A 13,236-nucleotide genomic window follows, 5' to 3' on the forward strand; every position below is an offset into this window, starting at 1 on the left:
GCGCGAGAGAACCTGGACTCTTCGGATGGAAGAGTTCGAGATAATGTTCACGAAGCCGGGAACAGAGAGGTACATCCAGACATCAGAAGAGGAAGAGTGATTCGGGAATAGGGTGTTGACAGTATATCCACACCGCTGGTCGCCATCGATGGATGGAGGGAGGCTGCAGGTGACTCATGAATGGGGAGTTGTGAATAAATATCGCTATCTTTTCTAGCGACTAGTCGCATCCGTGCGGAGTGCCGTCGCATCCATACTCTGTGGTCAATTGCAATTGGGGGTTTTTCGCTGCAGGAGTCGAAGTACATAGCTTCTTCTCTTGAGCCGCCAGGACAGAAGACAGCTATCACATGGAATTTCAGCGAGGCTCGCAGCTTTGTGTGCGTTGGCGGATTTTATCGCATTTCGTCGCGTCTTGTCGCTTGCTTGCCTCGCTCTTCTTTTACCTAACCCAACCCCCCCTCCTTCCGCCCGTCAATCGGCAGCCTGCTCGCACCCCACCAACCAAGATTGGCTTTCTCGCGCCGATAGCGGTCTGAGGCAAGGGATTTCAACGACACCCAAAATGCTCTCTATGTCCCCGACGACTCCGGGGACTGCTGGGCATCAAGGATTGTCCTATGGGAACAGCCCCGCTAGTACCCGTTCGCAGGGCTTCAAGCGCCAGAACGACAGCGACGACGACCATGACAATGGTAGCCACGAACCGCGCTCGGCCAAAGCAGTACGGCAAGCTGCCGTTAAGCGTGCATGCAACGAGTGCAGACAACAGAAGGTAATTAATTCCCGAGGGCCTCTGTCATACGCCAATTCAACCTGTCCAAAACCACTTCCAGTCCATCCATACATCGCTGACTCTTCTTCGTACAGCTCCGTTGCAATGTCCAACAAGACCCCTTTCAAGCCTGCTCACGATGCTCCAAGCACAAACTCACATGCGTCATCGAGCCCAATTTCAAGCGCATTGGCAAACGGAGTCGGAATGCCGAGATGGAGAGGGAGATGGCAGAACTGAGGGCGCGCCTGGAGCGATACGAACGACAGGGTGCAGTTGCGCAACCCACACTAAGCACCCCGCTTGCAACCTCAGAAACCGGTATATACTCTGGCGGATTCCATGAGGAGGAAGAATATCTAGGATCCCATCAGGCCATTGCCTCGCTCCTTGACTTGCGCAGCGGATCTCCCAATACGATGAAATTTCAAGGATTAGAAAATGTCATCCTCGCACCTGATCGTATCGATGAACTCTTCACGGAGTTTTTCCAAAAATACCATCCATTCCTACCCTTTTTAGACCCTACAGAACCACCTGAGGACTACTGTAAAGATTCGCGCCTCCTATTCTGGACTATAATCAGTATTGCTGCCCGCCATTTCCATCCAGACCCCGTTCTGCTAGACAAACTGAAGGAGCCCTTAAACAAACTAATATGGCAGACAGTGGCAAAGATACCCCAGAATCACTACGTAGTAAAAGCCTTCTGTCTTCTCTGTACATGGCCGCTACCCACAAGCCGGACCTCTACGGATCCAACCTTCATGCTGTGTGGACTCATGATGCAGATCGCCATGCAGATTGGCCTTCATCAGCCCACCCATCCTCAGGACTTCTCACGGTTGAAGCTCCTTCTGAGACGCGAGGATATCGACGATAGGCTCAGAACGTGGGCTGTCTGTAACATCGTTGCTCAGACGTGAGTTTGTCTTACTCCCATATATCATCCCACTAATGATTATACAGTGTCTCTACTGGCTATGGCCAGCCCGCGGCCACACTATATGATTCTACGCTTGACTTCAGGACGGACGATGAGCAGCACATGAAACGCATGCCCCCCGAGCTCTTTGCTCGACTCCGCCAAGAAATGGCCGCGAGCCGGATCACGAAGTTACTCTACACCTCCAATGGCACTCATCAGCCCGATAAACCTTTCTACAATAGTAGTATGGGCACATTATATGCGAATCTGGAGGCTGGCCGCCTCCACGAAGAGCAAGGGCAGTTTGAAGGGGGTGCTACTGGTGAGTCTCAGGCTATACCCCACATTTTGGGAGCGGACCCTTAAACCCTCGTTATTAAGGAGGACGTCAACAACTCATACTCATTTACACTACTAACTTCGTCGCTTCAAGAAATGGAGGCCCTTAATTACCGTGCTGTTCTCCTCCACCTCCGCCTCTACGCCTTCTTCGACACCACCTCACCCACCAGCGGACGCTCAGACCTCCTTGACCTGTATTTCGCAGCGACCGCCTTTTTAGATCGTGCATTCGCCATTGAAGAAACCGGCCGTCTCCCTCATGTTCCGAATTACATCATGCAAATGATCCTAGCGGCGGGTTTCACGCTGCTAAAACTCCTCAACTCCGACTTCGCACCCCGACTCCCCGCCACCGAAGAGGGCCGCCGCTACTTCCTGCGCACCGTCAACGCGGTCCGCTCGACCAGCGTCATGCCGAACGACCTCCCCGTGCGCCTCGCCGAGGTGCTCGCCCAACTCTGGAAAGCCAGCGGCGGCGGTAGCGTCAAGTTCCACAGCACATCGCAGTCTCCCGGCATCGGTTCGTCGACGCTACCCAATATGTTCGCGACGCAACCGCAGCCGCAGCCGCCGCGGCGCGGCAGCGAGGGCATGCTGCAGGACCCGCTGCGCCTCATGGTGCGCAGTCGCATGAGCATGAGCGTCGTCTTCGACAGCGTGTGGCGCTGGCGCGAGACGCAGGTCAACGGCGCCGCGGAGCACCTCGACACCACCGTCGTCAACAACCCCACTAACCCGGACAGCAGCTCCAACTCGACGCCGCCCCCCGGCGCGGTTATGGAGAGCGTGGCCGGTATGACTAACGCGCTCTATCAAAATCTAGGGTCCCTCAGCATGCCGCTCCCCATGGCGAATGGGCTGGCTAGCGCGAACAGCTATGAGTTCTTCGATCCGGTGAGCTGGATGCTGGATGTGCAGCCGGATTGGAACGCGTACGGCACGTTTGGGAACGAGTTCGGCGCGTAACTTCCACGAGACGAAATAATATTTTGAGCGGCTTCAGCACACCGAAAGGTAGATTGGCTTCGGGATATTTCGGTATGTGATAGTATACAAGACTGGTGATCTTGGCAGATGGTATAGTATGGCATATTTTTTCGCAGGGAGAGTATACACGACTTATGAATTTCACGCTTTTGCATCAGGACTGAATGGCCGTGGGATAGGGGGTTCCTGTTTTTATGGTGGGTGGGAAGGGGTCTGCATTTCCTGGCGTTGGCGGCATACCCTGAAACACGGACCCGTGTGCTTTTCAGCGTGGTGTTTGAGGCGTATTTAGTCTTGTTAAAGGTTATATATTCGGGAGTGTAGGTAGGAGTGTTAGGTGAATTTGATTCGTCGCATTTAGACTGCGTACGCTCGTGTGTAGGTGAAATGGTTGGTGAGGAGTGGTTGGATACTTTCGCACGAAAATCGCTCTGGGCTTGTTCTTTAGGCGCGAATCACGAAGGTCGATTTGGGCGCTACGACTTGCCCGTAACTTCAGTGAATAAGGAAAATATAAGTCTCCAGTTATTATCGCCCCAACATAAACAAAAAATTAACCCAAGCGTATAAAGAGGTATGTTTTCTACCTAAATGACGATTATACCAACCGCTTACCTCAGTGGACTCATACTAAGAAATCGATTGCGCTGGCGCGCTAAACTCCTTCGGATATTTGATCGATTTCTTGGTCTGAGGGACTTTGGCGAGATTTGTATGGAAGCATAAGCTTTTTTTATAAGGAAAACTGTAACGGAATCCCCGGGAGGTACATATCCGATGAGACGGTAGGAGGTTTCATCTATGTCCCATCTATGTTCCAGAAGACACAGTCAGACAGGTTAGGGGCGAAAGGTTTTACTAGCGTCTTAGAAGAAATATATAGGAAGCTGGTTCCCCTCTAGAGAAGAACTAGCAATTAGTCTCTAAATAGAAGTGGTTAAAAGCATTTGTCCTTTAATATATAAAAACTTATTTTACCTTCTACTTACCTCTAACGTACCTTTAACTTACCTTCTACTTACTAGTAACACTATTAATTAGATAATTATACGTTCCGGTTAAGCTAGTCTTTTATAATTTTAATTGCTTATAATCCGTTAGGAATATACGGCTATTAATTAATAATAATAGACTATACTCCTATACCCTATAAAGCAACGCCCTTACTATAGGAGGCTTAGAGAGTCTCCTTAGAGGAGCGCATTCCCTCTACTTATAAAAGGGTAGACTAGGAAGCTATAGCTGGTCCATCTAGCTTTATAAGACCCTTAAAAACGATTACTGCTAAGAAGTTATTAGAGCGATCGCTACGCAAGACCCTATAAAAAACAAAAGAGTTAAAGATACGATTAAGATAAGTATATTAGGACTACTAAGAACAATTATAAGGACAGTTAGGAGAAGTATAGACACCCTAGATATAAAGCGGACTTAAAGGGGCAATACTACACTACGCTATAACGTTAAAAAAACCTAGATTTTGTATAAAGGAACCTAATAAGTATAATAGTAATAGTCTCTAGAACTATAATTGTTTTATCTATTAATGCGAAACTAAGTTTTAGCTAGATCCGAAATATTACTCTAATAAGTATAATTAGATACTAATTACTTCTACCTTTCTATATAGCACTATTAAGAGTTTATAAATACGCTATAAGAAGAAACTTACTATACCCCTTAAATTTAGCGAACTTAAGACCTAGTTAGTTAATTAGGTCTAAGACCTTACTAATTAAGGGATAGATTATAACTAGTAATACTATAACGCTAAATAGTAAAAAGGCTAGAGTGTGGTCTAGTTTATAAACTACTTAAAAGAGCTAGAAGATAATATACCCTACTTAAACCTATAGGATAATGTTATATAACTTTACTAGCTACTTACTAAGCTACGACCTAAGATTTAATAGGCTATTTAGGAGAAGGGCGAAATTCCTACCTTTTAAGAAAAGCTTATCTCTAAAGCTATTTAGATTAAGAATGCTAAAAGAGACTATCTAGGCAAGTGAAAGGAATAAGACGCTAATGATAAAGAGCGTAGAACTAGACCTAGCTTTAATAATAGGGTAGATTCCGACTTAACCGCTTTATAGAAGGATAACGCGAGTAGGCCTTATAGCCCTAGAGTAACGCTAGTTAACCCTAAAATAATAATAGGCAGAGACTTAATCTATAAGAGGGGAACTAGGAGATATATACCTATTATAACTGCGGTAAGAAGGGCTATATAAGCCGCTTCTGCTAGTAGAAGAAGTAAGAGTCGGCCTAATTAGGAAAAGAGACAGCCTAGTAGATCTTTACTCCCTTATACTAGGCTAGTAAGAGAAGGAGGGAGTAAACTACTATATAGTTATTCCTGTCTCTATTTTAAGTTAATAATAAATAGGTAATATAAGACTGCCTTATATATAGCGGCGTAAGTATAGGGTTTATTTCTTAATTACTAGTAAAAGAATTAGATTTAGACCTTAGCGGCTTATAGGTACGCACCGTTTAAAGTATTAGAGGCTACTAGATTCCGTACTATAGGGAATAAACGTTTTCTATTACTAGCTAGGACTATAACGGTCTATAGGATATGTAGGAGATACGCTTCTGTATTATAGAAATTAAGGGGTATAACCTTATTTTAGGATACCCATAGCTTTACTAAGTTAATCTAGATATTAATTAGCCTTTAGCCTTATATTAACACCGGAAGTCTTAATCGGGTATTATAGTTAAGGATTAAGAGACTTTCCTAAGCTATATATAAGAAGAAGGGTAGGTATATACTATATATACTACTTTTAACCCCAAGAATAAAGATACAGGGTATTTATTTTTAGATGTTTGGCTATATATAGTTAAGGAACTAGAGATTCTATAGGAATATATAGACCTAGAAGAGATTTCTAATAAAGAGGCTATACAGACCTTACTTAACCCTATATTGGTTAAGCATAAGATAGATATAGGGGATAAGCAACCTTCTTTTAGACTACTATATAACTTATTAGAAAACGAACTGGCCGTATTACATTAGTATATAGTGGATAATCTTTAAAAAGAATAGATTTGGCCCTCTACAAGCCTAATAGGGGCACTAATTATATTTATACTAAAAAAGAACAGAACCCTTCGCCTCTGTGTTAACTATTAGGCGCTTAATAGGATTACTATAAAGAATTACTACCTGCTACCCTTAATAGGGGAGCTTATTAATAGGCTGTTGGGCGTAAAGATATTTATAAAACTAGATTTAAAAGATATATACTATTAAATCCGGATTAAAGCCGGCGATAAGTAGAAAACGGCGTTCCAAATATAGTACGGCCACTTTAAGTACCTAGTGATGCTATTTAGGCTTACTAACACACTAGTAATATTTTAGGCCTATATTAATAAGGTATTATTAGGCCTGTTAGATATAATATATATAGTCTATCTTAATAATATTATAGTCTACTCTAATAACTACGAAGCATATACGTACTACGTGCGAACAGTACTTAAAAGACTACGGGAATATAAGCTCTATATAAACCTAAAAAAAATGCTTATTTTATATTACTAGCATTAATTTTTTAGGCTTTATTATTAGCGTTAACGAAGTATTAATAGAGAAAAGCTAGGTAGACGCTATTAGGAAATAGCTATACCCTATAACATTTAGAGAAGTATAGGTTTTTTTAGGTACAGCGAACTTCTACTAAAGGTTTATTATTTACTATTTACGAGTAATACTTTTAATTACTAATCTACTAAAAGGATCTAAGAATGGCAAGAAGTTAGGACCCTTTATATTTAAGGAAGCTGCTAAGTAGGCAATAAACCGGTTAAAGGATTTATTTACGTTAGCGCCTATCCTAATATACTTCTGCTAGGAACTACGTATATACCTTAAAACAGATATATCCGGCTTTACCCTAGGGGTAATTATATCTTAATTAAAAGACGGAGAATAGTATTCTATGGCGTTTTAGTTAAGGAAAATAACCCCTATAAAGTAGCGTTATATAACGCATAACTAGGAGCTACTCGTAATAATTATAGTAATAAAGCACTGGCGATATTGTTATATAGGAAGTAATTATCCTATTAAAGTCCTTATAGACTATAATAACCTAAAATACTTTATAACTATAAAGGTATTAAGTAGTCGATAAGTAAGATAGGTAGAGGCACTATTATAGTACGACTTTAAAATTACATACCGTCTAAGAAAGATAAATCCTGCTAATAGGTTATTAAGACGTCTAGATTATAAGATAGGGAGAATCTAGGACAGTATAGGGGAAATAATCCCTATATTATAAAATTTGCTTAGGAAGAAAGAAGACTCTTTCCCTAAAACTATAAAATTTTATATAGTGGGGCAGAGGTCCTAGTAATATAGCTATAAAGCGATATAATTATAGAGCCGTAGAATATAGTTATAGACTAGGTTATAGACTAAGTAGATATTATAAAGTTAGCGTATTTTAGAATTAGCGAGAATTCTATAAGATATGCTAGAGGTATTATAGTACCTTTAACTTGACGGCGTATTAGCTGCAAGTTTTTAGATTTAAAGGGGATAGGCGAGATACCTATCTACAGCGTAGCATATTATATAATAGTAGGAGAATCTGCTAGCACTAATGGTTTAAAACATCTTATACTATACCTTAAGTTTATAATAGCGGCAGGCGAAACGGAAGTAAGCGATCTATATAAAACATTTTTAGATCTTCTTCTTTAAGCTTAATAAAGGGACGCCTTCGCCTTTAGGGAGAGGTAGAAAGATATAGTAGAGACTAACTTAGCTAGAGTTACTAAGAAGCTATAGTAGCAAGACTAAAAGGGTCTATTGCGCTTTAAGGGTGCTGTATATATCCTAAAGAACTAAGCAATTTAAGATAAAATTCTAAAGGTCTTCTATAATAACCCTTTTAGGGGTCACTACGGTGCTAACAGAACCCTTAAGGCCGTTTAAAGGAAATACTTTTAGGACGGAATATTTAAAGAGGTTAAGGACTATATATTAAGGTGTAATATATACTAAAGGATATAGATATTTAGGCATTGCCTATATAGTAAGTTATTAGTACTTTCTATTCCGCAGGGACCTATATTAGAATTAACAATAGATTTTATTATAGGCTTACTCCCTACTAAGATAAGAACTGGAGAGGTTACTAACGCTATCTTAGTAATCATTAATAGGTATATAAAGTTTTTAGGATACTTTACTATTATAATAACAATTATAGTAGCAGAACTAGCAAACCTGTTTTTAAAACGGTGGCTCTTATTTAGTATGCTAAGGGGAATTATATCTAATAGAGGTACTGTATTTAATAGTACATTTTAGTTTTTATTCTATCTCTTATTAAACATACGGCGAAGGATAAGTACTACCTTTTACCTATAAATAGACGGGCTAACAGAGCGTCTAAATGCGTTATTAGAACACTACCTCCGCTACTATATTAATTATTAATAGGATAATTAGATATTATGGTTGGCTTTAATATAGTATATATATAATATAAGCATCTATAGTAGTATAAAAATGACCCCTTATAAAGTATTGTTTGGGGTAAAAGTAAATAACCTCTAGAATGTTAAGGATATCGTTCCTAAAAGAGAGGTATTAGTAGCGTCTAAAAGAATTAAGTAAATAAGAATTTATAGAGAGGAATTTAAAAAGCACTTACTAGACGCCTAGGCCGTGCAAAAAAGGTACTATAATAAAAAATATATACTAAAAGAATTTAAGATAGAAGACGAAGTCTTACTATTTATAAAAAATATCTAAATAAAACGTATTAAAAAGAAGCTAGATATAACGGAACCATATAGTAGGTACTACAATAAGCTTATTATTAGGCTAGGTGTATAGGTAATATAAATTAAAGTTAATAACGTAATAATAACTAGTGGAGTAATTGCCTAATAGATTAACTCTAATTATATTCTAAGAATTACTATAAGGAAGGAACTATCTAGGTAGGGACTAAGGGTCCTTAAATATATAACCGTACTCCTATAAAATCCTTTTTATATATAATATATATATACTTTATTTACTCTATTACGGATTATATAGATCCTATAGATCCTATAGATTATATTATATAACCTTAGTTACTATTCCTTATTATATAGCTCTATTAGCTCTATTCTAGACTATACCTAAATTAACTAACTAGCTTCTTTTAACTTTTCTCTAAGTAGTTATAATATTATACTTAAAGCGTCTGTAATACTATCTCCCTCCTTTCTATCTTTGTTCTTAAAGATTCCTAATATCTTTAAGTCGTTTACTAGAGGTATAATATCCATTTAATTAATTTAGTTAATATTATTACTTATTATATTTAAAGCGATTTCTTCTTCTTTAACTACTCATCGTATTCGCACTATTACTGTAATATTATCTCTTAGTGAGATTATACTATCTCCGTATTCTTGCTATTTAAAAGAGGGGTTAGTTTATATTATATTAGCGAACCTATCTTTATAATAATCGTCCTCTTATTTAAAGTGTACTAAAGCGAATATTTATTTATCCTGCGACGTTTGCTTTATCTTTAATACTAAATATACGCGACCTATTACTCTTAATAGTTATTTAGTTCCCTAATTAATTTATTTTAGGGTCTTGTATTTAATCTACTGCTGCGCGGCTAGATAATAAACTATCTATTGCTTTGGCGGAGTTGCGCCGTTCTTATAATATAGAATAGGAGGCTGCTAATGCTTAGCAATGGGCTCTTAAGTCTTATCTTATGGCGTTCGCTTAGTTAATCCGTCTTAAGAAGGTTTATAAGAAGGTCTATTTTAAGAAGTAAAAACTTATAAAATAGGGTTTATAGAAACTTGGTAATAAAAGAACGGATTCTTTTTTAGCTAAGAAGGAAATAGATTTAAATAGCTCGGTAACTGCTCTTTTTAGGTCCCCCTTAGGTAATTTTTTTTAGTAATTTTTTTTATTAATACTACCTAACCTAATCTCTTTTAATACTCCTATACCTTTTCTATAGTATTCTTTAAATTTTCTAGTAGTTCCTAGGTAGTCTTATTATAGCCTATTTACTTTACCTTATACTATATTTTATTATTAATATTCTTATAACTAATAATCTTTAAAACTTACTATTTGTTTTCTTCCTATCCTCTATATATATCTACTTTATAAACCAGTGGCTTAATATTTCTATATACTAGCTTTAGTATTATAATATGCTATATAGGGTAGATTTTTATTTTGGCTAGTAGGTTTAACTTAAACGTAACTAGTAAAATTCTTTACTTAATTTTAAAAGGTCCTAGTCTAATATAGTCTAACTTCTTGCTTAGTTATTAACTCTTAAAATTTTTATATAGTAGCTATACTTTATCTCCCTCCTTAAGATCTAGTCCCTTAGATCTTTTAGCATTATAGTACTTTTTTATTCTCTTTTATACTTTTTTTGCTAATTCCATAAGGTCTATATAAAGATTTATTAACGTCTTTATTCTTTCTTTAGCTATGCTACTCGTTTTCTTTACTTACTATAGTAATAACGATGTTCTTAGCTTATATCCATAATTTGCCTTAAATAGTAATATGCCTATTCCTTCTTATAGTGTTATATTATATATAAACTATATAACTGGTAATAATAATACCTAATTATTCTGTGCGTAATTAATATAGTGTCTTAGATACTATTCTAGTGTCTAATTTAATCTTTCTGTTTAACCGTCTATTTGCAGATAATATATAGTAGAAGTTACTGCTCTAACTCCTTATTCTACTAAAAATACCTCTTAGAATGCTGCTATAAATCTTAAATCTCTATCTAATATGATTTTGCTTAGTGCTTTATATTTTGCGAATACTTCCTTAATATAGATTTTAGCGACATCTTCTACTAATATTTCTTCTGTATATACTATAAAGTATCCCTACTTTATAAGCTTGTCTACTATTACTAAAATTATATTATAATCTTGTCCGGTAATAGGATCTCTTAACTTTAGTAACTTAATAATAAAGTCCTATAATATAACCTTCTATAGTCTCTCTAGTATTTTAATAGGTTGTAGCTCTCTATATAGCTTATACCTTATTAGTTTATTTCTTTATAACTTTTCGCGCTAAGCCCTAGATTCCGTTAATAATATACTCCTTCTAGAGTCTTAATACTAAGCCTATGGCTCTATTATATCCTTAAGTTAATCCCTTATAGAAATCTTCTATAAAGTGCTCTATTATACTTCTTAGGATATACCTTACTTCTTGATTTTTATATATATCCATCTATAGATCTTTTAGCTATGCTTTTAGAATTCTTTATACCTAAAAGCTCTCTAGTAACTTATAAACTCTATTTAGTTCTTCTTAAGTTACTATAATTTTTAGATAATTATACCTAATTAATCTATCTATATCTTTTTATAGTAAAGCCCCTAATAGCTTTTTATTATTTTGTAGTTTAGCCTTTTAACTTAGAGCGTCTGCTTATATATTGTCTATACCCTTAGTATACTAAATCTTAAAATAGTATTCTATAAGCATATCTACCCATCTAACCTATCTTTAGTTAAGTTCCTTTATTATTAGGAATCCTATTAGGTTCTTATAATCCATCTTAACTATAAATAGTTTCTCTATACCTTATAAGAATGCTCTCTATTTTTTAGTGCTATAACTATACCTAATAACTCCTTATTATAGATGTTATAGTTTAACTCTAGTAGTGTTATCTTTCGACTATAGTATGCTACTAGGTGCTATCTATTTTAATATTTTTATATAAAGTACGCCCCTAGTATATAGTCTAATATATTAATTTTTATAACTGTTTTTAACCCTAGTTAATAGATCTTAAGAACTGGCTCCTAGGTAAATAACTCTTTAACCTTCTTAAATAATTTTTACTGTTCCTCTCCCTATGCCTATAGTTCTTCTTTCTTCGTTAACCGCGTAAATGGTTTAATATCTTTTAACTACTATGCTATAAACCATTTACAGTAATTGTAAAACCCTAAAAACAATCTTAACTGTATAATATTCTCTAGTTCCTGCTAATTTACTATAGCCTTGATCTTCTTTAGATCTATACTAAGTTAGCCTAGTTTAATAATAAATCTAATAAAATTGGTCTTCCTAGTAAAGAACTCGCATTTCTTAATTGCTACTAGTATCTGTTTTTCTTATAGTCTTTTTAAGACCTATTTAACGTGTTCTCCGTGTTCTTTCTTAGTTATTAAGTAGATAATAATATTATTAAGGTATGCTATAATAAATTTATCCAAGTGTTTTCCTAATATATTATTAATACGCTTTTAGAACGTTACTAGTATGTTTATAAGCCTAAATTGCATAACTAATAGTTTATATAGTCCTTCCTTTAACCTAAAGGCTGCCTTTTATTTGTCGCCTTCCTTAATCCTAATTTAATAGTACGCCTATCTTAGATCTATTTTTATAAAGATTTACACGTTGCCTATCCTGTCTTAGATTTTGCTAATTAAAGGTAAAGAATACCTATCCTTTCTAGTAATGCTATTTAACTATCTGTAGTTAATACACAGCCTTAGTTTGCCTTTTTTTAGTATAAATAGTACTGGATAACCCGCTAATGACTATAATAGTCTAATATATCCTTTTTATAGGGTTTCCTAGATAAACTCTTTTAATGCTTTACCTTCTTCTTTAGTAAGCTTGTAGATTAGAAAGAACCTTAAACTTATTTCTAGTTCTAATTCTATTTTATAGTCCTATACTATATACTCTAATAGCTTTTTACTTTTTAGTAACCATAGTTTCTTGCTATACTTATAGTATCTCTTTAGTATATAGCTTAGCCCTTTTTCTATTTCTTTATAGGTTGCTTCTACTTAGTACTATACCAACTTGGCTTATTATCGCATCTTATATTATTAAGTATTCCTAATATCGACTTAACCTATAACCTAATTAATCTTTAGATTGTATTCCTGTAACTAAGGCATTCCTAATACTGCCTTATTATTCCCTAATAGTAATATATTAAAAGACATCTTAATTTATCTCCCTTTAATGGTTAGCTAAATAGGTCCTATTTTAAGGTTAATAATGCCTTCTTTATAGGCTATTAGATCTCCTAAAATTATTACTAATAGGTAAGGGTGCTCCTTTTTCCTATATAGTAATCCTATTTTTTTTAACTACTATTAGTAATATATAGTTTCTTATTACTCCACT

At 36.3% G+C, this 13,236-nt stretch overlaps 1 protein-coding gene across 1 annotated transcript; it reads left to right on the plus strand.

Moving 5' to 3' along the window:
- Positions 1–472: 472 nt before the first annotated feature.
- On the plus strand, positions 473–3,388 carry K441DRAFT_671174 (uncharacterized protein). Its single transcript, XM_067650393.1, has 4 exons — positions 473–775; positions 871–1,697; positions 1,745–2,025; positions 2,137–3,388. Exons 1-4 carry the CDS (start codon positions 566–568, stop codon positions 3,009–3,011), a joined length of 2,193 nt encoding a protein of 730 aa, XP_067496683.1. The 5' UTR covers positions 473–565; the 3' UTR covers positions 3,012–3,388.
- Positions 3,389–13,236: the final 9,848 nt, after the last annotated feature.

This window comes from Cenococcum geophilum, assembly GCF_001692895.1.
Source record: "Cenococcum geophilum 1.58 unplaced genomic scaffold K441scaffold_91, whole genome shotgun sequence".
Taxonomy (NCBI): Eukaryota; Fungi; Ascomycota; class Dothideomycetes; order Gloniales; family Gloniaceae; genus Cenococcum; species Cenococcum geophilum.

Excerpts from the sequence above, each read along its gene's own strand:
- K441DRAFT_671174 (XM_067650393.1), top strand. The coding sequence starts at position 566 with ATGCTCTCTATGTCCCCGACGACTCCGGGGACTGCTGGGCATCAAGGA. Across the intron at positions 776-870 it reads ACGAGTGCAGACAACAGAAG|CTCCGTTGCAATGTCCAACA; the intron begins GTAATTAATTCC and ends TTCTTCGTACAG. Across the intron at positions 2,026-2,136 it reads GTTTGAAGGGGGTGCTACTG|AAATGGAGGCCCTTAATTAC; the intron begins GTGAGTCTCAGG and ends CGTCGCTTCAAG.